The 26,144-nt window shown below is 40.8% G+C and overlaps 2 protein-coding genes and 1 long non-coding RNA gene across 4 annotated transcripts in view; 2 read left to right on the forward strand and 1 right to left on the reverse strand.

Moving 5' to 3' along the window:
- LOC135072492 (leucine-rich repeat-containing protein 40-like) overlaps positions 1 to 17,283 on the reverse strand; it is a 34,789-nt gene extending 17,506 nt beyond the window's left edge. The window contains exons 1-2 of one of the 2 annotated variants that reach the window (XM_063966427.1): positions 17,029 to 17,283; positions 16,463 to 16,558 (exon numbers count right to left, since the gene is read on the reverse strand). Coding sequence is in view for 1 of the 2 variants with exons in the window: in XM_063966426.1 (XP_063822496.1) it covers positions 878 to 921 (44 nt within the window). In the remaining variant the exon portion in view is untranslated. Of the gene's footprint in view, positions 1 to 877; positions 2,257 to 16,462; positions 16,559 to 17,028 lie in introns of those variants that run through there. The other variant, XM_063966426.1, reaches the window with a different exon arrangement.
- Positions 17,284 to 17,783: 500 nt separating this feature from the next.
- LOC135072493 (thyrostimulin beta-5 subunit-like) lies at positions 17,784 to 20,588 on the forward strand. The gene is made up of 4 exons (XM_063966428.1): positions 17,784 to 17,806; positions 18,181 to 18,312; positions 18,602 to 18,760; positions 19,646 to 20,588. Exons 2-4 carry the CDS (start codon positions 18,232 to 18,234, stop codon positions 19,760 to 19,762), a joined length of 357 nt encoding a protein of 118 aa, XP_063822498.1. The 5' UTR covers positions 17,784 to 17,806; positions 18,181 to 18,231; the 3' UTR covers positions 19,763 to 20,588.
- Positions 20,589 to 22,133: 1,545 nt separating this feature from the next.
- LOC135072494 (uncharacterized) lies at positions 22,134 to 26,144 on the forward strand. The gene is made up of 2 exons (XR_010257449.1): positions 22,134 to 24,197; positions 24,818 to 26,144. It is a non-coding gene; the product is annotated as an uncharacterized LOC135072494 (long non-coding RNA).

Below are 26,144 nucleotides of genomic sequence, written 5' to 3' on the forward strand. Positions count from 1 at the left end.
AAGTATGTTGCGATAACACGACCAGACGGAGCCATGCAGGAGGTAAAGCACGGAACGAAACACCACATACTGGTGACGCCAGGACCTCCCGTAGCACTCAAACCGCGAAGGCTCGCTCCCGATCGTCTTAGAGCTGCCAAGAAAGAGTTTGATTCGATGGTAAAACTTGGCATCGCTCGTCCATCGAAAAGCCCGTGGGCAGCGCCGTTAGTTATGGTAACCAAGACGACCACATCCTCCACGCCAGAATCCAGTTCATCACCGATTCCCGGAAGTGAAAAGGAGACTGAAGAAAAACATCGTCCATGCGGTGACTACCGAGCTCTGAATGCAAGAACAGTGCCCGATCAGTATCCAGTGCGTCACATTCAAGACTTCGCACAGTGTTTAAGTGGTAGTAAAGTGTTCTCAAAATTAGATCTAGTGCGTGCATTCAATCAAATCCCTATCGCTGAAGAAGACATTCCAAAGACTGCTATCACAACGCCGTTCGGTTTATTTGAGTTCAAGTTCATGACGTTCGGCTTGCGCAACGCAGCTCAAACGTTTCAGCGGTTTATGGACGAAGTGTTAAGTGAATTAGACTTTTGCTACTGCTACATAGACGATATTTTAATTGCATCCAGTGACGAAAATGAACATTTAAAACACTTAGAGACAGTATTTAATAGGTTAAGAAAATATGATGTAGTGATTAATCCTAAGAAATGTGTATTTGGCCAATCAGAGATCGAATTCCTAGGTTATTTAGTGTCAGCCGACGGTACTCGTCCGCTCCCTGAAAAGGTTAAAGCAATACGGACGTACCCACTTCCGGCCACAGCAAAGCAGCTACGACGGTTCCTAGGTATGCTAAACTTTTATAGAAGGTGCATACCTAACGCAGCCGCTAGCCAATCTAGTCTTAACGAGCTGCTGCATGGTAACATAAAAGGTAAAACTCCAATTGCGTGGACGGATCAGGCGAGGAAAGATTTCGATGTTTGTAAGGAGAGTCTAGCCCAGGCAGCTTTGTTAGCCCATCCTCGGGACGACGCCGAGTTAGGCCTCTTTTGTGACGCATCAAACAATAGCATTGGAGCAGCTCTGCAACAAAAAGTAGGTAACGATTGGCACCCTATCGCATTCTTTTCTAAAAAACTTACTACTGCCGAACAAAAGTACTCAGCGTACGACCGCGAACTATTCGCTATCTATGCTGCAGTCAAACATTTTAGGCATTACGTTGAAGCACGACAGTTTGTAATTTTTACTGACCATAAGCCGATAACCTATGCATTTAGTAAAAAAGAGCAACAATGTTCACCCAGGCAGTTTAGATACCTGGATTTAATAGGTCAATTCTCAACAGACATACGTCATGTGAATGGCGAAGACAACGTGCCAGCCGACGCACTTTCGCGTATAGAGAGCGTTCGTAAAGGCCTTGATTGGGAATCTCTTGCGAAGTCACAGGAAAATGACACTCATCTTAAGTCGTTGTTAGATTCAAATAACTCGTCATTGCAATTACGACTTCTTAGTTTGCCAGATAGCGACACACCAGTCTATTGCGATGTATCAACTCAACGCGCCAGACCCTACCTTACAGAGCCTTTCAGAAAGGTAGCGTTTAACATACTTCATCAGAATTCACACCCCGGGGCACGTGCTACGACGAAACTCGTTTCACAACGATTCGTATGGCCCTCAATGAATTCTGACTGCAAAAAGTGGACGAGAGCGTGCTTGGGCTGCCAGCGTTCTAAAGTGTCACGACACGTTATCACTCTTCCTGGCACTTTCGCACCACCATCTTCTCGGTTTGACCACGTTCATTTGGACATTATCGTTATGCCTTACTCTGAGGGATATCGATACTGCCTCACGTGCGTCGACCGCTTTTCAAGATGGCCTGAGGCGATACCGATACCCAACCAAGAGGCAGAAACAGTAGCACGCGCGTTCTATTCAAATTGGATTGCACGTTTCGGCATTCCAAGCAGAATCACAACGGACCAAGGCAGGCAGTTTGAGTCGCACCTATTTAGAGATCTAAACGCTCTACTAGGTTCGAACCACCTACGCACCACTGCTTATCATCCGTCTTCAAATGGTATGGTAGAACGCTTTCATCGGCAACTTAAGAGCGCAATTAAATGTCATGCCGACGAGAGTTGGACGCGGGTATTACCAACAGTATTGTTAGGCATTAGGGCATCCTGGAAGGAGGATTTACAAGCTACATCTGCTGAACTTCTATACGGACAGAGCTTGCGCCTCACAGGTGAGTTTTTATGTAAGAGTGTTACGCCCAACCCAGTGCCTAGCGATTACGTCAACCATCTACGACAGCAGTTTAATAAGTTACAGCCAATCGACGGCACGCGCCATGGCATTAAGAGTACTTTCTGTTTCAAAGATTTGCTGTCGTCCAGTCATGTATTTGTAAGGAATGACGCTGTTAAAGCTTCTCTGCAACAACCCTACGAAGGGCCATATAAGGTAATAAGCAGGACAAACAAAACGTTCGTACTCGATATACGTGGACGCGAAGTCACGGTATCGATCGAAAGACTGAAACCTGCCTATATTCTGAGAGATGCAGAACACCATCCAAACAACCATCCTGACAGCAGTATACCATTGGAGGTAACTTTAGAGAGTGGCCGAGGTCAATCTACCGGTTCCAATGTGAGTGACGTCACGGACGTTGACAGCTGCGTGCGCGTTGACGATCGCTGCGCGAATTTTAAACATTCATAGCTTATATAACTAAGTAAATATTTAATTTCTTACCTTAAGAGACTCCCAAGTGTGTGCATAGAACATTGTGAAGATAAATCAAAAATTTGGTGATCATTATAAACGTTTAATCCGCCTACACATATACCCACAAGTCAAGAAAAAAAAAACATCTTAAAAAGTGCAAATAAAATCAAAGAAATTACAAAAATGGCTCCAAAGTGCAACGCCTGCGGGAGATTTTTGGCGGCGATCGAGGCAGTGACATGCCCTAAGTGCACCGCAACGAACCACAGGGCCTGTGTCGGTATCCCCCAGGGGACGCAAGTGGATAGCTCGTGGCTGTGCCCTGAATGCAGAGCTAGGATGCCGAGGGCAAATGCAGACAGCACCCCTGTAAGACGAGCAGTTGGTATGCAGTTGCACAGCATGGACGTGTCGAGCCTGGAAGACCAGCTAAATACCACCGCACTTGACGCAACACTGGAAATACAGACGATGCAGGATCTCTGCCTTGATGTCCGCACTTTTCGTGAGGAGATGAGGAGGGCCAGCGAGGAGTGCAAGGTGTGGAAGGCGGAAATGTCTGAGCTTCGGTCAATTATGACTACACTGGGAGACAGGATGACGCAGCTGGAGGAGCGGGTCGGTGTCATTGAGAGGCAGGTGTCCTCTCAGCGAGCGGAAGAAGGTGCCATGAAGACGCTGGAGATCACAGTTTCGCAGCTGAAGAGAGACCTCAATGAGCGGGACCAAGAGCTGCTCCTCAATGACGTCGATATTACTGGTATACCCGAAGAAGAAGGTGAGAGTGTCCAGCATCTTGTGCTGGCCAGCGCCGCCAAGCTAGGCGTCTCTCTCGACGAGAAGGACGTTGTTAGCTGCCGGAGGGTGGGCATGATCAGGCCGCCGACAGAAGCGGGGCCTCGTCCCCGTGCTATCACGGTTCGGCTGGCACGGCGATCCACTCGGGACCAAGTGCTGAAAGCGGCTCGTGTCCGGAGAAGCCTAACCACTGAGGGATTAGGTTTGCGTTCGCCTCCGCGGCCTATTTATGTCAATGAGAGGCTAACGCGAGACAACCGGCTCCTATTCAACCAGTCTCGGGAGATGGCCAAGAAGACAGGATGGCGGTTCATCTGGACTCGGGAGGGCCGGGTCTACGCCCGCCGGGAGCACGGCGAGCCTGCCAAGCGCATCAAGTGCGAAGAGGATCTAGAAAGGGTTTTTAAGGGGGGAAACGTTTGATACTCCTATCCTAAACGCACTCTCATTATTTGTATCACTGTTATTGTCGTGTCTATTCAAGTTATTTCCATTTCATTGTATTTCGTGTTACTCGTATATTATGATTCTAAACTACACTGTTTCTTCCATTCTTAGAACTGAGCAGTGTTGTTTCCACGCCTACAAATGCATCGTATTTTATATTTGTATCAATTCAATGTTTATAATTTTATTATTTAGCCGTCTACTTTCTATCACTCCATTACTTTTATTCTGTTTTATTTACACATGCACCATTCATATTAAAACTACAGACCACAATTTACACACCACACCGCACTCACGAAACCGGTTTGCTATTTTATCTCACTCGCGTCGCAGTCGACTTTTGCCTACTATCCACAGTTCAACAGCTACGTATCAAGTAACGTATGAAGTACGACGTGTGCCGATCGGTACGCATTCATTTTATAATTATGATAATAGAACAAGGCGCGAATAAACAGCGTAAGCTACAGTTAGGATTACTTAATGCTGGTTCTCTCGGTACACGTCACGACGAATTCATAGTAGCTGTGGAAAAGCATCGCGTCGATCTGCTGGCAATAAACGAGACGTGGCTGCGTGAGGGCCAGGACGCGCGCGCGCCGGCGGTGCCGGGATACAGACTGAGACACGTTCCGCGACCGAGCTCCGTGCGCTCGCGCGGCGGTGGAGTGGGTTTTTATGTACGCCTAGGAGTGAGCGCGCGGGTTCTGCCTCACCCTCCATCGGAAAATGTCGAGCAGATGTGGTTATGCCTAACAGTGAGTGGAAGGAAGATAGTTATAGGGACTGCGTATAGGCCGCCGTGGCTTAATATTGATATATTTCTCGATGCGGTGTCTTTGTCATTGGAAACGTTTACATGGTGTGACAATGTTATATTATTGGGTGACTTTAATGTTAATATGCTTAGTGTACATGACAATAACTGTATTAAGTTAGGTAATTTTTTGACATGCAATAGATTGGTTCAATGCGTACATAATCCAACACATTTTACGTCACACAGCGAAACATTGATAGATTTAGTTTGTACGGATATGAAGGGATGTAATACCCTGATAGATCACATACAAGACTTGGGTAGTCACGCTTTTATAGTGTGTGAGGTAAATATTAAGAAATTCAAACCAAAACCAATCAAATTGAGACGCCGAGCCATTGGGGATATAGAAGTGGAGTTATTTAGAGAACATGTCGTAGGTTTAGATTGGAGACGGATATGTGAATTAAGTGATGTGAATGAAATGGTGAAGGAATTTAATTGCTATGTAATAAATATTTTTGACATACATGCGCCATTAAGGACTGTAAATATTAAGTTTCATCAATATCCATGGCTCACATATAATATTAAATTGATGATGAAACGACGGGATGAAGCTTGGGCTAGGGCGCGTCAGTCTGGACGCGTCGAGCATAAGGAATATTATAAGGACCTTAAACGCTGTGTGGATCGGGCTATTGATACGGAAAAACGGGTATATTTTGATCAATACATTAATGACAAAACTAATGATCCTCGCGTCGTATGGACGCATATAAAAAAACATGTGCGTTTAAAAACAATGCCTGACAACCCAGGCACTATTTGCAGTGACCCTAACGTAGTCAATGGTCATTTTTTAAATGTTCCTGGTGATGACAGCGTGGACATATCCCAATTGACTTTTTTTGAATATAATTGCATAGTTTCCAATCAATTTAATATACAACAGGTTAATGAAATCGAGGTTCTAAAAATATTGAAAAGTTTAAAATCAAATGCCGTAGGATTAGATGGTATCTCTCTTGACATGATATTGTTGACTTTGCCACAATCCCTTGCAACAATAACGTCAATTGTAAATAGGTCGATCACCACAGGTGTTTTCCCTAAAGACTGGCAGAAAGCGCTGATTAAACCAATACCAAAGAAATTGTTGCCGACCTCTTTGTCTGATTTGCGCCCTGTTAGTATTCTGCCATGCTTATCTAAGGTTCTAGAGAGAGTTGTGGCAGATCAAATGAAGATGTTTTTGGAACAAAATGATATCCTCCCTCAGAAACAATCCGGTTTCCGTAAGGCCCACAGTACCGCAACGGCCCTGCTTCAAGTGGCCGATGATGTGTTGGCTGCTCAGGATAGTGGGGAGGGCACTTTGTTGGCTTTGTTGGACTTCTCGAGAGCTTTCGACTGCATTAGCGTCCCACTACTATTAGCAAAGTTGCATTATTATGGTTTCAGTCCATGTGCTGTGAGATGGTTTTATAGTTACTTTGAGCACAGAACTCAATGTGTAGGGGTGTCAGATGATGCTGGTGAGACAAGAGTATCTGATCACTTGGCTGTTAATCGAGGGGTTCCACAGGGTTCAATTCTGGGTCCACTTCTGTTCATTATTTATAGTGCGGACGTGGTTGATCATATACATAATTGTAAGTACCACATCTACGCTGATGATATACAGCTGTACATTTCGAGTAAGCCGAAAGATGTTCACGAAGCAATTACGTACCTCAATGAGGATCTTGGACGGATAACAAATTGGGCTAAGTGCAATTCCCTAGTACTAAATGGAAATAAGTCCAAATATATGGTGCTGGGTTCTAGGGATCAGATAAGAAAAACCATAAACAGGGGAATTAGTGTGTTGATCGAGGGGGAGCCAATAGAGAGGGTAACAGAAGCTAAAAACTTAGGACTTCTAATGGACGAGGAAATGCGCTTTGAAAAACACGTCAATAATATAGTAGGAAACTGTTTTTATAGACTGAAAGTATTATATCAAATACGTAAATATCTTTCTACCGACAATCGCATTAAATTATGCGACTCTCTGGTTCTATCTAAGTTCAACTATATGGACGTGGTCTATGGCCCCCGACTGCTGGCGCGTACCAAGAAAACTATCCAACGTGTGCAAAATGCATGCGCCCGTTTTTGTTTTTCAATCCCGCCGAGAACACACGTTACGCCTTATATAACTAATGCTAAAATATTAAAAATGAACTCACGCAGGGCGTTGCACTTCGCGGCACTGCTTTTTGGTATAATGAAAAACAACACTCCGACTTATCTACTAGATAAATTAGTTTGGACAAGGGAATTCCACTCGCACAAGACCCGTCGCTCCAGCAGCACTCTCGTTCTTCCGCCGCACCGAACCGTTGCCTTCCGGGGTAGCTTCAGGTTTGCCGCCTCCAAGTGCTGGAATGACTTGCCACCGCCATTACGTCGTCTGCAAACATTGTACACTTTTAAAAAGAAATACCGGGAACACATTTTTAACGAACAAATACTGGAGTAGGTTACTTGTATGCTTACCTAAAGGTTTCAGACGATCAAGCACGGAAGTGGGCAAGACGATCGAGACTGCTGTAGCCTGACGTCACTACTTGAAAATTGAAATTTTTTCTCTCCGGACATGCTATTTGTAACACCATTGTAACACCATATTAAATACTTGTTTCATGATTATTATTTTATTTCTAATGACATCATAACTATATATTTGACACTAATTGAAATTGAATTATATGTTTAGACGACCAATACTGCTGGAATTTATTTACTTTTTATTTTTTTATTTATTTTTTGTTTGTAGGTGCGCGTGTAACGCTCGGAACAATATGGGATGAACTAAATTGTCGAATCGCGCGCAATCAATCATTCGATTGCACAAACCGGTTTTGCGGGCGTCGAGACACTCAACAACGCGTAACAATGTCACTCTTTACGAATATTACACATTAACACAATTACTACACACACACCTATACAAACAGTTTTATCTTTTTATTAGTATTCTTTTCATTAGTATTCTTAATAAACGTAGTCATATCATCCTTATCGATTTCCCGCCTTTTGTATTTATCTGTGCACTAATATTACTATTTATGTATGTTTATCTAGACAATTTTGTGCAGCTTTTTTATTTTTTATTTTATTTTACCAATGGTCCGTGACCCTCACTCGGCATGGGGCACACTGAAAACCAGCGCCGTGGCCTTCGTCACCGTGGGCCACGGCATATGCTGAGTGGGGTCCCGTTGCAGTGGGCATCTGGTTGGTGAATGGGTGGCACTGCTCAGTTTACTCTTGTTTTTATTTTTTCTTCTTTTATTATTATGTGCCACTGTCATGTCTATGTAATTGCCTGTATTTGTGTGATGTCCACTGTAATAAATGTATCTTTCTTTCTTTCTTTCTTTCAATGTTAATTCAGGTTCTCCATCTGCAGCTTTACCGCCTATCTCTATCGAACCGGACTTCCCTCGCCGTTCTGGTAGATGCGTTCGTTTTCCAGACTACTACCAAGCAGGCTTGTGATAATCAAACGTAATTATAACTTCTTTTTTGTAATTTTGTTATTTAGATCACTTGTAGTTTACTTATCGCGATTGTTGTTTTTGTTCTCTTTTGTTCTCGTGATCTAAATCACTGGTAGGGGGGTACTGTGGCGACTACGTCCCACTTACGCCTCATACCAATTAATTAAAATATACTTAATTGTAATACTTCTTGTACAAACTTAAGATGTAAATGCTTTGTTAGTTATAGCGTGTTAATTTTAGAGCATGGTAATTTTAGTTTCTCACGCACCTGCAATTTTAGGATTTTATTGTCGGAATGTTTAACTCAAATCTTTTTAGTGTTTCGCCGATGTAACATGTGGTCCATTGTTGATCTATGCAATTATTGCAGGTGTCTGTGTATCAAGCAACACCAACCTTTGTAATGTCTTTCTATTGTTTGTTGTTTACTTTGTATTATGTTTGTGCCAACCTTTGCCATGTGTTTCATGCTAATTGTTTTGTTTGTATCTTCGTGTTATTTTCACTTTGTTTTACGATTGTTACCTGAAAAGGCCGCCGACCGTCGAGAGTAAAACCAATGTTTAGTTTAGTCGGTCAGTACGCAACCTCGGTACCGGTCGGACGCCTCGAAGGCCCATCCTCGCGCTTACACAATATAGTTACCGTCTTACCAGTCTATATGAACTTTTATTTATAAAAACCTACGAACCCTGCTACCCGAGTATAGAGCGCCGACAGTGGTGACCCCGACGTGATCTTACGTGTTTTATTGTGCGCTTAGGGTTTTATCAGGGTTCAGGTTCGCACCGCGCAGTGATAATTTCGCGCAGTGATAATTTAGACTTTCTGACAGTTTTTTTTGTGAGTGTAATCAGCGTGTCGTTAAAATGGCTAATAGTCCCGTCAAGAGGGATACGCCACTCGACACATTCGCCGACATCGCCGACTTATTAGCTGAAAACGCCAGGCTACGGTGCACGAGGCCATCGCCCCCAGCAGCGGCGATCTCCACACACATAACTGACGAACGATTACGCCGGCTGGAGGAGAACATGGCGCTTCTCATGAAGAATTTGCAACAGGCGCAAGTAAGCAAGGTAGACACGAGAAGTAGCAGGCCACGCGGTCGTTCAAACTCACGCTCGTGTACCTCTTCACGGTCTAGAACTAGACTGACAGACTGGCTATGTTGGGACCATCATCGTTACGGTTCACGAGCGAAGAAGTGCATTGGACCTTGTTCCTACAACAAACCACAGCAGGGAAACGCCAGCGGGAGTCATTAACGGCGGGTGACGCAATTTCCCATACACCTACACGCCGCATCTTCGTTACCGACAAGGCCAATAATGTAACGTTCCTCATTGATACAGGGGCCGACCTTTGCGTATACCCTAAAGCACTAGTCCCTACGGCTTGCAAAGCTTCTGCCTATGGATTAGTCGCCGCCAATGGAACTTCAATAACCACGTATGGTACTATCGCACTGACCTTGAACCTCGGGCTTCGAAGAGACTTCCCATGGATTTTCGTGGTAGCGGATGTACAGAAACCCATTATAGGTGTAGATTTCCTCGCTCACTACAACCTGATGGTAGATGCGAAAAATAAGAGGTTGGTAGACGCGATCACTCATCTTACGGTCAATGGACATGTGGCTGAGTGTGAGCAACTCACTGTGAAAACTTTAAGTGGAACATCACCTTACCTCGATCTACTGTCCAAGTATGTTGCGATAACACGACCAGACGGAGCCATGCAGGAGGTAAAGCACGGAACGAAACACCACATACTGGTGACGCCAGGACCTCCCGTAGCACTCAAACCGCGAAGGCTCGCTCCCGATCGTCTTAGAGCTGCCAAGAAAGAGTTTGATTCGATGGTAAAACTTGGCATCGCTCGTCCATCGAAAAGCCCGTGGGCAGCGCCGTTAGTTATGGTAACCAAGACGACCACATCCTCCACGCCAGAATCCAGTTCATCACCGATTCCCGGAAGTGAAAAGGAGACTGAAGAAAAACATCGTCCATGCGGTGACTACCGAGCTCTGAATGCAAGAACAGTGCCCGATCAGTATCCAGTGCGTCACATTCAAGACTTCGCACAGTGTTTAAGTGGTAGTAAAGTGTTCTCAAAATTAGATCTAGTGCGTGCATTCAATCAAATCCCTATCGCTGAAGAAGACATTCCAAAGACTGCTATCACAACGCCGTTCGGTTTATTTGAGTTCAAGTTCATGACGTTCGGCTTGCGCAACGCAGCTCAAACGTTTCAGCGGTTTATGGACGAAGTGTTAAGTGAATTAGACTTTTGCTACTGCTACATAGACGATATTTTAATTGCATCCAGTGACGAAAATGAACATTTAAAACACTTAGAGACAGTATTTAATAGGTTAAGAAAATATGATGTAGTGATTAATCCTAAGAAATGTGTATTTGGCCAATCAGAGATCGAATTCCTAGGTTATTTAGTGTCAGCCGACGGTACTCGTCCGCTCCCTGAAAAGGTTAAAGCAATACGGACGTACCCACTTCCGGCCACAGCAAAGCAGCTACGACGGTTCCTAGGTATGCTAAACTTTTATAGAAGGTGCATACCTAACGCAGCCGCTAGCCAATCTAGTCTTAACGAGCTGCTGCATGGTAACATAAAAGGTAAAACTCCAATTGCGTGGACGGATCAGGCGAGGAAAGATTTCGATGTTTGTAAGGAGAGTCTAGCCCAGGCAGCTTTGTTAGCCCATCCTCGGGACGACGCCGAGTTAGGCCTCTTTTGTGACGCATCAAACAATAGCATTGGAGCAGCTCTGCAACAAAAAGTAGGTAACGATTGGCACCCTATCGCATTCTTTTCTAAAAAACTTACTACTGCCGAACAAAAGTACTCAGCGTACGACCGCGAACTATTCGCTATCTATGCTGCAGTCAAACATTTTAGGCATTACGTTGAAGCACGACAGTTTGTAATTTTTACTGACCATAAGCCGATAACCTATGCATTTAGTAAAAAAGAGCAACAATGTTCACCCAGGCAGTTTAGATACCTGGATTTAATAGGTCAATTCTCAACAGACATACGTCATGTGAATGGCGAAGACAACGTGCCAGCCGACGCACTTTCGCGTATAGAGAGCGTTCGTAAAGGCCTTGATTGGGAATCTCTTGCGAAGTCACAGGAAAATGACACTCATCTTAAGTCGTTGTTAGATTCAAATAACTCGTCATTGCAATTACGACTTCTTAGTTTGCCAGATAGCGACACACCAGTCTATTGCGATGTATCAACTCAACGCGCCAGACCCTACCTTACAGAGCCTTTCAGAAAGGTAGCGTTTAACATACTTCATCAGAATTCACACCCCGGGGCACGTGCTACGACGAAACTCGTTTCACAACGATTCGTATGGCCCTCAATGAATTCTGACTGCAAAAAGTGGACGAGAGCGTGCTTGGGCTGCCAGCGTTCTAAAGTGTCACGACACGTTATCACTCTTCCTGGCACTTTCGCACCACCATCTTCTCGGTTTGACCACGTTCATTTGGACATTATCGTTATGCCTTACTCTGAGGGATATCGATACTGCCTCACGTGCGTCGACCGCTTTTCAAGATGGCCTGAGGCGATACCGATACCCAACCAAGAGGCAGAAACAGTAGCACGCGCGTTCTATTCAAATTGGATTGCACGTTTCGGCATTCCAAGCAGAATCACAACGGACCAAGGCAGGCAGTTTGAGTCGCACCTATTTAGAGATCTAAACGCTCTACTAGGTTCGAACCACCTACGCACCACTGCTTATCATCCGTCTTCAAATGGTATGGTAGAACGCTTTCATCGGCAACTTAAGAGCGCAATTAAATGTCATGCCGACGAGAGTTGGACGCGGGTATTACCAACAGTATTGTTAGGCATTAGGGCATCCTGGAAGGAGGATTTACAAGCTACATCTGCTGAACTTCTATACGGACAGAGCTTGCGCCTCACAGGTGAGTTTTTATGTAAGAGTGTTACGCCCAACCCAGTGCCTAGCGATTACGTCAACCATCTACGACAGCAGTTTAATAAGTTACAGCCAATCGACGGCACGCGCCATGGCATTAAGAGTACTTTCTGTTTCAAAGATTTGCTGTCGTCCAGTCATGTATTTGTAAGGAATGACGCTGTTAAAGCTTCTCTGCAACAACCCTACGAAGGGCCATATAAGGTAATAAGCAGGACAAACAAAACGTTCGTACTCGATATACGTGGACGCGAAGTCACGGTATCGATCGAAAGACTGAAACCTGCCTATATTCTGAGAGATGCAGAACACCATCCAAACAACCATCCTGACAGCAGTATACCATTGGAGGTAACTTTAGAGAGTGGCCGAGGTCAATCTACCGGTTCCAATGTTAATTCAGGTTCTCCATCTGCAGCTTTACCGCCTATCTCTATCGAACCGGACTTCCCTCGCCGTTCTGGTAGATGCGTTCGTTTTCCAGACTACTACCAAGCAGGCTTGTGATAATCAAACGTAATTATAACTTCTTTTTTGTAATTTTGTTATTTAGATCACTTGTAGTTTACTTATCGCGATTGTTGTTTTTGTTCTCTTTTGTTCTCGTGATCTAAATCACTGGTAGGGGGGTACTGTGGCGACTACGTCCCACTTACGCCTCATACCAATTAATTAAAATATACTTAATTGTAATACTTCTTGTACAAACTTAAGATGTAAATGCTTTGTTAGTTATAGCGTGTTAATTTTAGAGCATGGTAATTTTAGTTTCTCACGCACCTGCAATTTTAGGATTTTATTGTCGGAATGTTTAACTCAAATCTTTTTAGTGTTTCGCCGATGTAACATGTGGTCCATTGTTGATCTATGCAATTATTGCAGGTGTCTGTGTATCAAGCAACACCAACCTTTGTAATGTCTTTCTATTGTTTGTTGTTTACTTTGTATTATGTTTGTGCCAACCTTTGCCATGTGTTTCATGCTAATTGTTTTGTTTGTATCTTCGTGTTATTTTCACTTTGTTTTACGATTGTTACCTGAAAAGGCCGCCGACCGTCGAGAGTAAAACCAATGTTTAGTTTAGTCGGTCAGTACGCAACCTCGGTACCGGTCGGACGCCTCGAAGGCCCATCCTCGCGCTTACACAATATAGTTACCGTCTTACCAGTCTATATGAACTTTTATTTATAAAAACCTACGAACCCTGCTACCCGAGTATAGAGCGCCGACAGTGGTGACCCCGACGTGATCTTACGTGTTTTATTGTGCGCTTAGGGTTTTATCAGGGTTCAGGTTCGCACCGCGCAGTGATAATTTCGCGCAGTGATAATTTAGACTTTCTGACAGTTTTTTTTGTGAGTGTAATCAGCGTGTCGTTAAAATGGCTAATAGTCCCGTCAAGAGGGATACGCCACTCGACACATTCGCCGACATCGCCGACTTATTAGCTGAAAACGCCAGGCTACGGTGCACGAGGCCATCGCCCCCAGCAGCGGCGATCTCCACACACATAACTGACGAACGATTACGCCGGCTGGAGGAGAACATGGCGCTTCTCATGAAGAATTTGCAACAGGCGCAAGTAAGCAAGGTAGACACGAGAAGTAGCAGGCCACGCGGTCGTTCAAACTCACGCTCGTGTACCTCTTCACGGTCTAGAACTAGACTGACAGACTGGCTATGTTGGGACCATCATCGTTACGGTTCACGAGCGAAGAAGTGCATTGGACCTTGTTCCTACAACAAACCACAGCAGGGAAACGCCAGCGGGAGTCATTAACGGCGGGTGACGCAATTTCCCATACACCTACACGCCGCATCTTCGTTACCGACAAGGCCAATAATGTAACGTTCCTCATTGATACAGGGGCCGACCTTTGCGTATACCCTAAAGCACTAGTCCCTACGGCTTGCAAAGCTTCTGCCTATGGATTAGTCGCCGCCAATGGAACTTCAATAACCACGTATGGTACTATCGCACTGACCTTGAACCTCGGGCTTCGAAGAGACTTCCCATGGATTTTCGTGGTAGCGGATGTACAGAAACCCATTATAGGTGTAGATTTCCTCGCTCACTACAACCTGATGGTAGATGCGAAAAATAAGAGGTTGGTAGACGCGATCACTCATCTTACGGTCAATGGACATGTGGCTGAGTGTGAGCAACTCACTGTGAAAACTTTAAGTGGAACATCACCTTACCTCGATCTACTGTCCAAGTATGTTGCGATAACACGACCAGACGGAGCCATGCAGGAGGTAAAGCACGGAACGAAACACCACATACTGGTGACGCCAGGACCTCCCGTAGCACTCAAACCGCGAAGGCTCGCTCCCGATCGTCTTAGAGCTGCCAAGAAAGAGTTTGATTCGATGGTAAAACTTGGCATCGCTCGTCCATCGAAAAGCCCGTGGGCAGCGCCGTTAGTTATGGTAACCAAGACGACCACATCCTCCACGCCAGAATCCAGTTCATCACCGATTCCCGGAAGTGAAAAGGAGACTGAAGAAAAACATCGTCCATGCGGTGACTACCGAGCTCTGAATGCAAGAACAGTGCCCGATCAGTATCCAGTGCGTCACATTCAAGACTTCGCACAGTGTTTAAGTGGTAGTAAAGTGTTCTCAAAATTAGATCTAGTGCGTGCATTCAATCAAATCCCTATCGCTGAAGAAGACATTCCAAAGACTGCTATCACAACGCCGTTCGGTTTATTTGAGTTCAAGTTCATGACGTTCGGCTTGCGCAACGCAGCTCAAACGTTTCAGCGGTTTATGGACGAAGTGTTAAGTGAATTAGACTTTTGCTACTGCTACATAGACGATATTTTAATTGCATCCAGTGACGAAAATGAACATTTAAAACACTTAGAGACAGTATTTAATAGGTTAAGAAAATATGATGTAGTGATTAATCCTAAGAAATGTGTATTTGGCCAATCAGAGATCGAATTCCTAGGTTATTTAGTGTCAGCCGACGGTACTCGTCCGCTCCCTGAAAAGGTTAAAGCAATACGGACGTACCCACTTCCGGCCACAGCAAAGCAGCTACGACGGTTCCTAGGTATGCTAAACTTTTATAGAAGGTGCATACCTAACGCAGCCGCTAGCCAATCTAGTCTTAACGAGCTGCTGCATGGTAACATAAAAGGTAAAACTCCAATTGCGTGGACGGATCAGGCGAGGAAAGATTTCGATGTTTGTAAGGAGAGTCTAGCCCAGGCAGCTTTGTTAGCCCATCCTCGGGACGACGCCGAGTTAGGCCTCTTTTGTGACGCATCAAACAATAGCATTGGAGCAGCTCTGCAACAAAAAGTAGGTAACGATTGGCACCCTATCGCATTCTTTTCTAAAAAACTTACTACTGCCGAACAAAAGTACTCAGCGTACGACCGCGAACTATTCGCTATCTATGCTGCAGTCAAACATTTTAGGCATTACGTTGAAGCACGACAGTTTGTAATTTTTACTGACCATAAGCCGATAACCTATGCATTTAGTAAAAAAGAGCAACAATGTTCACCCAGGCAGTTTAGATACCTGGATTTAATAGGTCAATTCTCAACAGACATACGTCATGTGAATGGCGAAGACAACGTGCCAGCCGACGCACTTTCGCGTATAGAGAGCGTTCGTAAAGGCCTTGATTGGGAATCTCTTGCGAAGTCACAGGAAAATGACACTCATCTTAAGTCGTTGTTAGATTCAAATAACTCGTCATTGCAATTACGACTTCTTAGTTTGCCAGATAGCGACACACCAGTCTATTGCGATGTATCAACTCAACGCGCCAGACCCTACCTTACAGAGCCTTTCAGAAAGGTAGCGTTTAACATACTTCATCAGAATTCACACCCCGGGGCACGTGCTACGACGAAACTCGTTTCACAACGATTCGTATGGCCCTTAAACTGCGGAATATAAAAACTGTCAATCTGAGGCAACATAATATGTCTGGCTACGCAGTCGAGGGTTTATTATGCACACAACTAGGAAGAAGTTTCTAATACTATGAGACATAATACTATACTTAAATCACCATTTGTCTGTATCAAACAAATTCAGAGGTAATTAATGTTTTTATTGTAGTTTTAATTTCCACATTACAATTTCTATCAAAACTTTTTATAATTTAACAATAAATAAACTTTATTTCCTACTCACCAGTTCCAAGGCCCCTGTTGCACAAACTGAGTTGTCCAGTGCGTTTGGCAGATTTTATCAAGCCGATTGGGAGCTCTTTCTCGTCTGCCTTCTTATCTTGAAGATGAAATACCGATTTATTGCACATTCTTAATCTAGATTTTGTTTGAACTCTTTGAGACATGTTTATTTACTATTTTTATGTCTAGGCTAATGGGCTAATGTTATCAAATAATGTATCACAAATACTGTAACCACCGAATCTTTTCTAAATCTATACACAATGTTAAGTATTTATTGCTTTGAAATGTTATTTTAAATTACTTTTCTCGAAATAAAAAGCAAAATCTAATCCAAAGAGTAAAATAATTAATCTAATCTCTGTGTATTTTTGACAGTTTTGACATTTGGCAGGGGTAGGGCAGGGGCAGGGGGATCCATTCCATGGGATCCAAAGACTTCAAACTAAAGATAGAGCGTAAGGATAGAGCAAAGTCATCTCACATAAATAGATGATATAGATGATACGAGCTTAACCACAAACGAATTAAAAAAGGCGTACAATATTAATGCAAAATGATAATTACCAGTAAAGGATCTAGGACTTGTTATTTGTTTCGTTTCATACATGGATCGCGCAAGAGCATTATCCTCTTCCAGTTGTATCATAACTGTTTACAAACAACTCGAAGTTTGACCAATTCGATTGTAATATTACCACAATAATTTTCCTATTTTAAACTAAGATTTACATTGGTAAGATCTTATTAAAAGAGCATATTGTAGAATAGCAAAATAGCCTTACAAATAAAAATTGAATTTACTGCTGCTGCACACTGACATTGATTGATGAACGATGTCATTTAAAAAAAATACGAAAAAGTTTACCTATACCTAAATTCTTTACAAAAAGAGGCAGAAACAGCAAAGCGCAACCTCTTGCAGAGTCCCGACTTGGGTGGAACTACGCAGCGTAGTCTACGCTCCCAAGTCCCAAGTTCCCAACACTCCTAAACAGTAATAATAATCCATAAGGATTGTTTTGTCTCTAATTACATCCTATTCCCATTATGTATTAAACTTTTAAAATTATTAAATTATAATTTAATTTTAAATGCACATCTGACCATTATTTTTAATCGGTTGAAATCTCATGAAATTCAGTCATGTACACATATTATCTTATCACACAGTTAGGCAGGCACCTACTTAAGTACTATTTGTCATACATTAACACGTAAAATAGGTAGGCAATCCTTTTGTAAACCTACTTATCTACATTCACCTGAGTTTCATGTTTCATCAAATACATTCTCAAAAATAAAATGCATTCTCTACAAAATATGCCTAAAATTACAGTTAAAGGTATTTATATCTCGGTACTACTTATCTACTATACCTACCTACGAAAACATTACCTACCCTTTGTACCTACATTCGAAGTTAAATATTCAAATATATTCAAAGTGTCCTTTATTTTTATCCAACGTTTTAACTGCGTAATCCCGTAGCTAATGGCTCGTGCGCCATTGTCATGGTGAACTCAGCTGGAAGAAAATGCGTTGACGTCCTTTTGGTGCCTTTATAAAAACAGTTTTGGGCAAAACACTGTCAGATGAAGCTTAGGCTTCCGATAAGACCGGCTTAAACTTTCTGATTTGTAACGATGTTTAAAACAAAATTTGCTTTTATAATGAGAGTGCCTATAGTGTTGTGTTGTGTGATGGTTCTTTGTATAGGCATTTCAGCGGGCGCGCGCTGTAAACCGAGGACATTACCTGCACAAGGCAATGCAGACAGACCTCAACGGGAGACGCTGTTGGGGGGAAGTCCAGATCAAATCATGTTGGGGATATTGCCTCTCCTACGAGGTATTCCTTTTTCCTTGCTCAACAATATTAAAAGCTATTGAAACTCAGTTTGACGTCATAATGATAAACTGTATTATTTTACTACCTACCTTTTTATTCTACCCACATTAAGTACTTACTCGTTGAAACATTAACTGCTGCTTACCTAGCCATTAGCTAGCATTGGTGAAATTGTTTCCTTCTATGGCTTTTGCCTGACTAGGCCTAAAGCCTGATGAGTGTAAGTGGTCCTTGCGATTTTAAACTTTTACAAATATGAACTCATCGTTTCTCACGTCGTTATTTACAGATATCGGACTGGCAGTTCCCATACAAGGAGTCTCATCACCCAGTCTGCGTACATGGGGGCAGGAAGCATGCGTTAGCCAAGTTGAAGCATTGTGATCCTGGCGTGCAATCTGGCACTGAGGATTATCATTATGTCGAAGCAGCTAACTGCAGATGCCAGGTCTGTAGCCTGGAAAAATCAATGTTTACTATCAGTCTATGTCCTATGTTATCTACTATTTTGTGCCTAGTTATAGCCTGACCAGGAACATAAAAACCCTGGCATAGAGGCGCTTCAATTGCATTTGATAGTGCAACACTGAGTACAGTCGTACATGTGTTAAATTAATAGGCTAAATTTATGTATCAGGATTCAGGATTACGGGCTAATTTGATATTTTCCTAAATTAACGAAAAATATTATTAAAGGTAACCTGGTTTAAATAAATTAAATGAAACCATCAATCGAGCTAGTAGGATTTATTTTATTATTCATCAATAATCAAATTCAGAACTTGAATATTCAACTGCAATGTCTGCTCATGAACCCTTCAAACTCGGTACTTCTTTCCCAATTCCATAAAATTCAAAACTTAGAAAGTGACAAAAAACATTAAAATAAGTAGTTGAAACAGACTACAGCTAATTTTCATAGTGGACTGTACTATACGATAAACATGTCAGTCAATTTGACAACCTTTGTCGGAAACATTATTCAATGAAAATATTGTCCGAACCCTTAGTATTTCTCTTCGACAAATACACACATCGTGAACCACTTTTCTTTCACGACTATAAAAATATTTTAGCAATTTAATTCACATAATCAATTGCAAACATTTAAAATAAAGTTTGTTTACACTTTGACAACAATAGACTGACATGCAAGGTGACATGTCAATGAAGTTTTCAGTTACTGTTGCCATTAAAAGAAATTAGTACCATTAGTTTTCCGCAACATGGCGAGGGTTTTTATGTTCCTGGTAAGGCTATAATATAAAAATTACGAATTTTTCACATAAGTACGAGACAGGCTAATGTTAAATTAACTGTTTTCGTTCAACAGGTTTGTTCCTCGGACGATACGAGCTGTGAATGGCTACCACCAGATTCTTCATTACTTGGAGGACTTATACTGAAAGAAGAGTTACAAGAAGAAATCCCAGAAGATGACACGGAATAACAAGTCTAAGCTACCGATTCTATTTGTGCTAGTAGCTACAAATCAATTATTGTATCAATGGAACGTTAAATAAATTATAGCCTGACCAGGAACATAAAAACCCTGGCATAGAGGCGCTTCAATTGCATTTGATAGTGCAACACTGAGTACAGTCGTACCTGTGTTAAATTAATAGGCTAACTTTATGTATCAGGATTACGGGCTAATTTAATATTTTCATAAATTAACGAAAAAATATTATTATAGGTAACCTGGTTTAAATAAATTAAATGACACCATCAATCGAGCTAGTAGGATTTATTTTAGTATTCATCAATAATCAAATTCAGAACTTGAATATTAAACTGCAATGTCTGCTCATGAACGCTTCAAACTCGGTACTTCTTTCCCAATTCCATAAAATTCAACACTTAGAAAGTGACAAAAAACTTTAAAATAGGTAGTTGAAACAAACCACAGCTAATTTTCATAGTGGACTGTACTATACGATAAACATGTCAGTCAATTTGACAACCTTTGTTGGAAACATTATTCAATGAAAATATTGTCCGAACCCTTGGTATTTCTCTTCGACAAATACTTTAACACATTGTGAACCACTTTTCTTTCACGACTATAAAAAGATTTTAGCAATTTCATTTACAAAATCAATTGCGCACATTTAAAATAAAGTTTGTTTACACTTTGACAGCAATAGACTGACATGCAAGGTGACATGTCAATGAAGTTTTCAGTTACTGTTGCCATTAAAAGAAATTAGTACCATTAGTTTTCCGCAACATGGCGAGGGTTTTTATGTTCCTGGTCAGGCTATACTTACATGTTGCAAGAGGGTTTATAATGTATAGCCTGACCAGGAACATAAAAACCCTCGCCATGTTGCGGAAAATTAATGGTACTAATTTCTTTTAATGGCAACAGTAACTGAAAACTTCATTGACATGTCACCTTGCATGTCAGTCTATTGTTGTCAAAGTGTAAACAAACTTTATTTTAAATGTGCGCAATTGATTTTGTGAATTAAATTGCTAAAATCTTTTTATAGTCGTGAAAGAAAAGTGGTTCACAATGTGTTAAAATATTTGTCGAAGAGAAATACTAAGGGTTCGGACAATATTTTCATTGAATAATGTTTCCGACAAAGGTTGTCAAATTGACTGACATGTTTATCGTATAGTACAGTCAACCATGAAAATTAGCTGTGGTTTGTTTCAACTACCTATTTTAAAGTTTTTTGTCACTTTGTAAGTGTTGAACTGTATGGAATTGGGAAAGAAGTACCGAGTTTGAGCTTTCATGAGCAGACATTGTAGTTGAATATTCAAGTTCAGAATTTGATTATTGATGAATAATAATAAAATCCTACTTGCTCGATTGATGGTTTCATTTAATTTATTGAAACCAGTCGACCTATAATATAATATTTTTTGTTAATTTATGAAAATATTAAATTAGCCCATAATCCTGAATCCTGATACATAAAGTTAGCCTATTAATTTAATACAGGTACGACTGTACCCAGTGTTGCACTATCAAATGCAATTGACGCGCCTCTATGCCAGGGTTTTTATGTTCCTGGTCAGGCTATAAGACTTTTAATTAGAACAATTTTATTATTTAAAATAAAGTGAATTAAGTTCGAGAAAAGCTGTTTAAATTGAGATTGTGAGTCTCTTAAAGGAACAGTCGAGTACATAAATATATTAGCAATGCCCTATGTTTCGAAATAAAGTAGCGCAGTAGCGCAGTCAATACTGCGTTACTGCAACATGATAATGAACATCAGTCGTCTTATCAGTCGTGCGTGGTATCCTGTGGCATCACTTCAACTTGTGTAGATATGGCAAAGTACGCGTTTACCTTTAATCTGATTCAAATCGTAATAGTTTACTATTCTATGGTTTATTGTCATTACGATAAAAAAAGTAAAAAGTCATGCCATAGTTGTAAACGTTGTAAAAAAAAAGGGCCTAGCAAAGTGTTTTACTGCCAGTGGAATTTTAGTTTTTATTTACCTGGATATTCACGTAAACAGCTAATTTGTGACAAAAATAATAATATTAGTGTAGGGGTTTGCGTTGAGAAATAATCAACTAACAATGTAATGTGCAAAAATCCAGAAAATTAACTCGGCTACGTACTTCTAAGGCCCAGTTTTTTGATTCGTAGTTAAAATAACCAATAGTCAAATTTGACAGATGTCAAGTGACAAGTGGTTAAATTTCAGAAAAAAATGTTTTTCGAACAATGGTTAGCTTGACTTTTAGTACATTTTTTAACTATTAGTTAACATTTTGTTAATATTTAACCATTAGTAGCAAAATTTAACAATTTGTTATTTTAACTATGAATCAAAAAACTGGGCCTAAGTGATATGGAATGGAAAGCATTAGTCATGAAATACTTCAGTGTAATTATTGTTTTATACTTTTCTTTAAGTAAATGCCAAGCCTTAATCACTGATAAGTTAGAATCGCACGCATTACTAAAGGCTAATTCCACATCAGAGCAGAAAGTATGGAACATAAAACTAGACATTTACTTTTCGAAACCTCTTCCACCAGTGAACAGAAAACCCATTGGTTCAGATGTGCGGTTTAAATGCGAGGCAATTATGAATTTTACGAAAGTTGAAAAGCATACAAAAAACAAGGAAGGCATAGAGACCTTGTTGAAGGAATCTCCCCCTGATTATATCCAACAAACACTCATGAAAAATGTTAAATTTTACTGGTTAAAAGATAATCAGGTGATAGGAGACAACCACAAAGTAAAAGCATCCACAAAGATTGATATGGCTAATGGCACAATTGGTTCCAATTTAAGGATTAAAAACATTGATAGTTCTGATGAAGGGAATTATACTTGTGTCATAAAACAAAGCTATGAGAAGTATCAGAGCACTTTCCTGAAGGTAGTAAAAAGTTCTGAAGTTACAGAAAAATCTGAAATCCCGACATACCCATCTTTATTTGCAAATAATGAACTAGAGGTTACTGTGAAGACGACACCTGATTTGATTTCTGAAGACATGAAGTCTCAAAGTAATGATGGAAGTACAACCAATAATAATTTTACAGAACCTCGAAAGCTAGAACCTATTTGTCAGGAGTATACCGGCATTGTGTGTGCTACTCACCTCAAAGGTCAGTTTGTTTACATACCTTATGACACCACTCAGGCTGCCCTTGAAGACAAACTATTGAAAGCAATTCGAGTCACACAATATTCAAACGACATTAGCTCACAATGTGAAGGCTATGCTCTGCCCAGTCTTTGCTACTCTACATTCCCAATATGCAGAGATCCTTTTGAGACTAACAAAAACTTTTTTGAGGAAGCTAAACTTCTCTTTGACTTTCTGTCTACAACATCTGCACCATCAAATGAAGGTGATAATTTACCTGACATAGTGTTTAGCCATTTGCCCCAAGGCTACATGCCACATTTAAATAATAAATTGAGTAAGAATATTACACTGGGAATGTTGAATTATCGTAACAATTCAACAGTGTTGAGAAGGGTCTGTAAACAAGATTGTGAAATTTTAGAAAATGAGCTATGCCAAACTGAGTATGCTATAGCCAAGAGACACCCACACATAGGCCAACAGCTGACTCTTGAAGAATGCCAAGACTTGCCTGAAGAAGACCCAGAATGCCTTAAAATTGGCATCGGCCCTGTGATGGTGTCTGATGATGAATGTTATTGGGAGAATGGAAGTGGTTATTTAGGCAGAGTTAATGTAGCCAGCAGTGGCTTGGCTTGCATTGAGTGGTCTAAACAGTTACATGTGAGAGTGTCAGATTACCCAGAGCTCTCAGGGCTCCACAGCTACTGCAGAAACCCTGGAGGAATCAAGTCACAGCCCTGGTGTATCATTGAAAAAGATGGAAAGACAGAAAAACAACTTTGTGATATCAACAAATGTGCACATAGTTACGAGCCGCCAAAGTTTAACAAAAGTACAAACCACGATAAAAAATTCAACTTGGAATTCTATTTAAAAAAAATAATTAAAGTTTTAATCGGGACATCCTAACATGGTGTCCCGATTAAAACTGAGCGGGCGCCCTTTTATCACACTTTTTTCTTTTATTTTATTACTTTTATGTTTTTGCTGTGTGTTTAATAGTCTTTTATTATTTATAGTTTGTCCTTTTTCTACCTTAGCTTAAAAGCTGGAAAATTTAAGATCAGCTACGGGATATTAATTATTATTATTTTGATTTTTTGTATGGAAAAATTACATTGTTTTGCGTAGGCAAATACTTATCTAATTTGATTGCAATCAATTCAATCATTATCTGGGTTACTTATCTAATTCAATCATTATCTGGATCTGAAATTTATTTTATTTGACTAAAGACATATTCGATATTAATATCAATTAAAAAATGCGGTTGAAAACATGCAAGAAAAAACATTGAAACAGGTTTTAGGCTTAGATTAATAAAACCTAGATGGATAATCTTCATACAAACGCTTCGTCAAGAGTGAGGCAAAAATCTTATGTCATTAGTGTCAATTTTGTTGGGGAGTGTAGACAGTGAAGGCGATTTTCCCGAAAGTAGGGAAATTTTTAATACGTTTTTAATTATTTTATAACTAACAAAAACAAAACGCATCATGTACTTACTTATTTATTGAATTCAAAGTACCTACCTAATTACAATAAGATAAATCGACTGAAAAGTCTCGATTTCATAAAAAAAGGAAGTGTATTTGTACGGCGAACAATTGGGAAATAAATTTTCTTGTTACTGGTATCATTCCCGTATTTAATTTTTGAAAGCCAAATTCAAGCAAAATACGCGTCGAATCGTAGTACTTACTTATGAAATGTAACACTGGTCACTTTCTTTAGTTTTTCTGATGTATTTGGACACCCTTTCACAGCACAAACCGTCTTAATTAATTAAAAGTCGTCGGACGTGTTTACCAATTTTTCACTTTGACAGTTCATGTGACGTTTACGAGTAAGCCATTCTGGCTTACTAAAATCTGCCTCACCTTTCGTGCACTGACTATCTATCTAGGTTTTATTAATCTAAGGTTTTAGGTCATATTTTGGAAAAAAATAAATATAAACAAAAACATCAATTAATAAAAAAGTAGGTCACTTAGGGTAAAATGGGCGAACTTGTATTCTTAAAATGACCTTACCTATACACCCACGAAGTTTGTCTAACCTTCCGCCAAACACCCTGTATACTGTGGTTTTGACTTGGCTATCTCTTTCGTTAAAATCCCCGTGGCGGGGAATCCCCGGGACCCCATCCCGCTTGTGTCGCAACTCGCACGCATCGCATCGGGTTGCGTTCATAAACTCACTCATAGTCATAAAAATTTTGTATTACAAACTCGGCGCCTCTACGGTTCAAAATAACTATACTTTATTTGAGGTTCAAAAGAAACGGCGGCGTTTTACGTTGAGCTCGTAAGTAATGTAAACTAAAACCCTATGCGCTTAGGTTTTATTAATCTAAGCCTAAGCGTAAAAATGAAACCATACACTTGAATCATAATAAACATATAAATATTGAGAGACTTGTTTAATAAGCATAATATTTGTTTTGTTGTGTACAAGGCTTATGTTGCGCATACTGTACCTACTTACTTATCGATACTCCATTTAACCCGGCATCATTGAGGCAGGGTCAATATGACCCTGCAAGTTTTGCATACGAAAATTTGCTTAGAAGTAATTGCCGCACACAACCGTCTGACTCAGTAGCTGCAGCAAAGGATCACCCCTCCCCTTCACGTACCTCACTTCAGTCGTCCGTCGCCCGCGCAAGGAGCAACACGTATGTAAACGTGCGACCGGGTAATTATGACCCAGCTCAACGGTGACGTTGCTGTTTTGTGCCATATTTTTTTAATGTTTTATTTAGTTTTACTTATTTACGATACTTTATTTTCCGATACTTGTCTAATATGGACCCGGAAGAACGTGAGCGTCGTCGAATCTTGGCGATACTGGAAGAATCCTCAGATAGTGATGAAAATGAACCTTATGCATCTGATTTGGAAAATGAAGATCATGTTAGTGTTCGTAGCCAGGAAAGTGGTACCGACCAAGAAAGTGCAACAATTACGTCAATCCAGTTTTTTGAATGTAATGGCTCCAAATGACGACAATTCCGAATCGTCAGACCTCGAGGTACGAGATCCCTTTTATAGCGGGAAAGATGGTACTAAATGGTATAAAATTCTAATGATAGAGAGCATAGGTAGTATAGATTTGATTTAAGTATTATTTTCGTTAGAAAAGATATTGCTTTTTGATGATTAAAAAAAATAAGAAAAGAGTCACAGTTTTGTTGTATAATTAATAGTGTATAAGAAAAATGAAAAATAAAAATTATTGCATACATTA

The sequence above is a fragment of the Ostrinia nubilalis genome, chromosome 6 (genome assembly GCF_963855985.1).
Source record: "Ostrinia nubilalis chromosome 6, ilOstNubi1.1, whole genome shotgun sequence".
NCBI classification, from domain to species: Eukaryota; Metazoa; Arthropoda; class Insecta; order Lepidoptera; family Crambidae; genus Ostrinia; species Ostrinia nubilalis.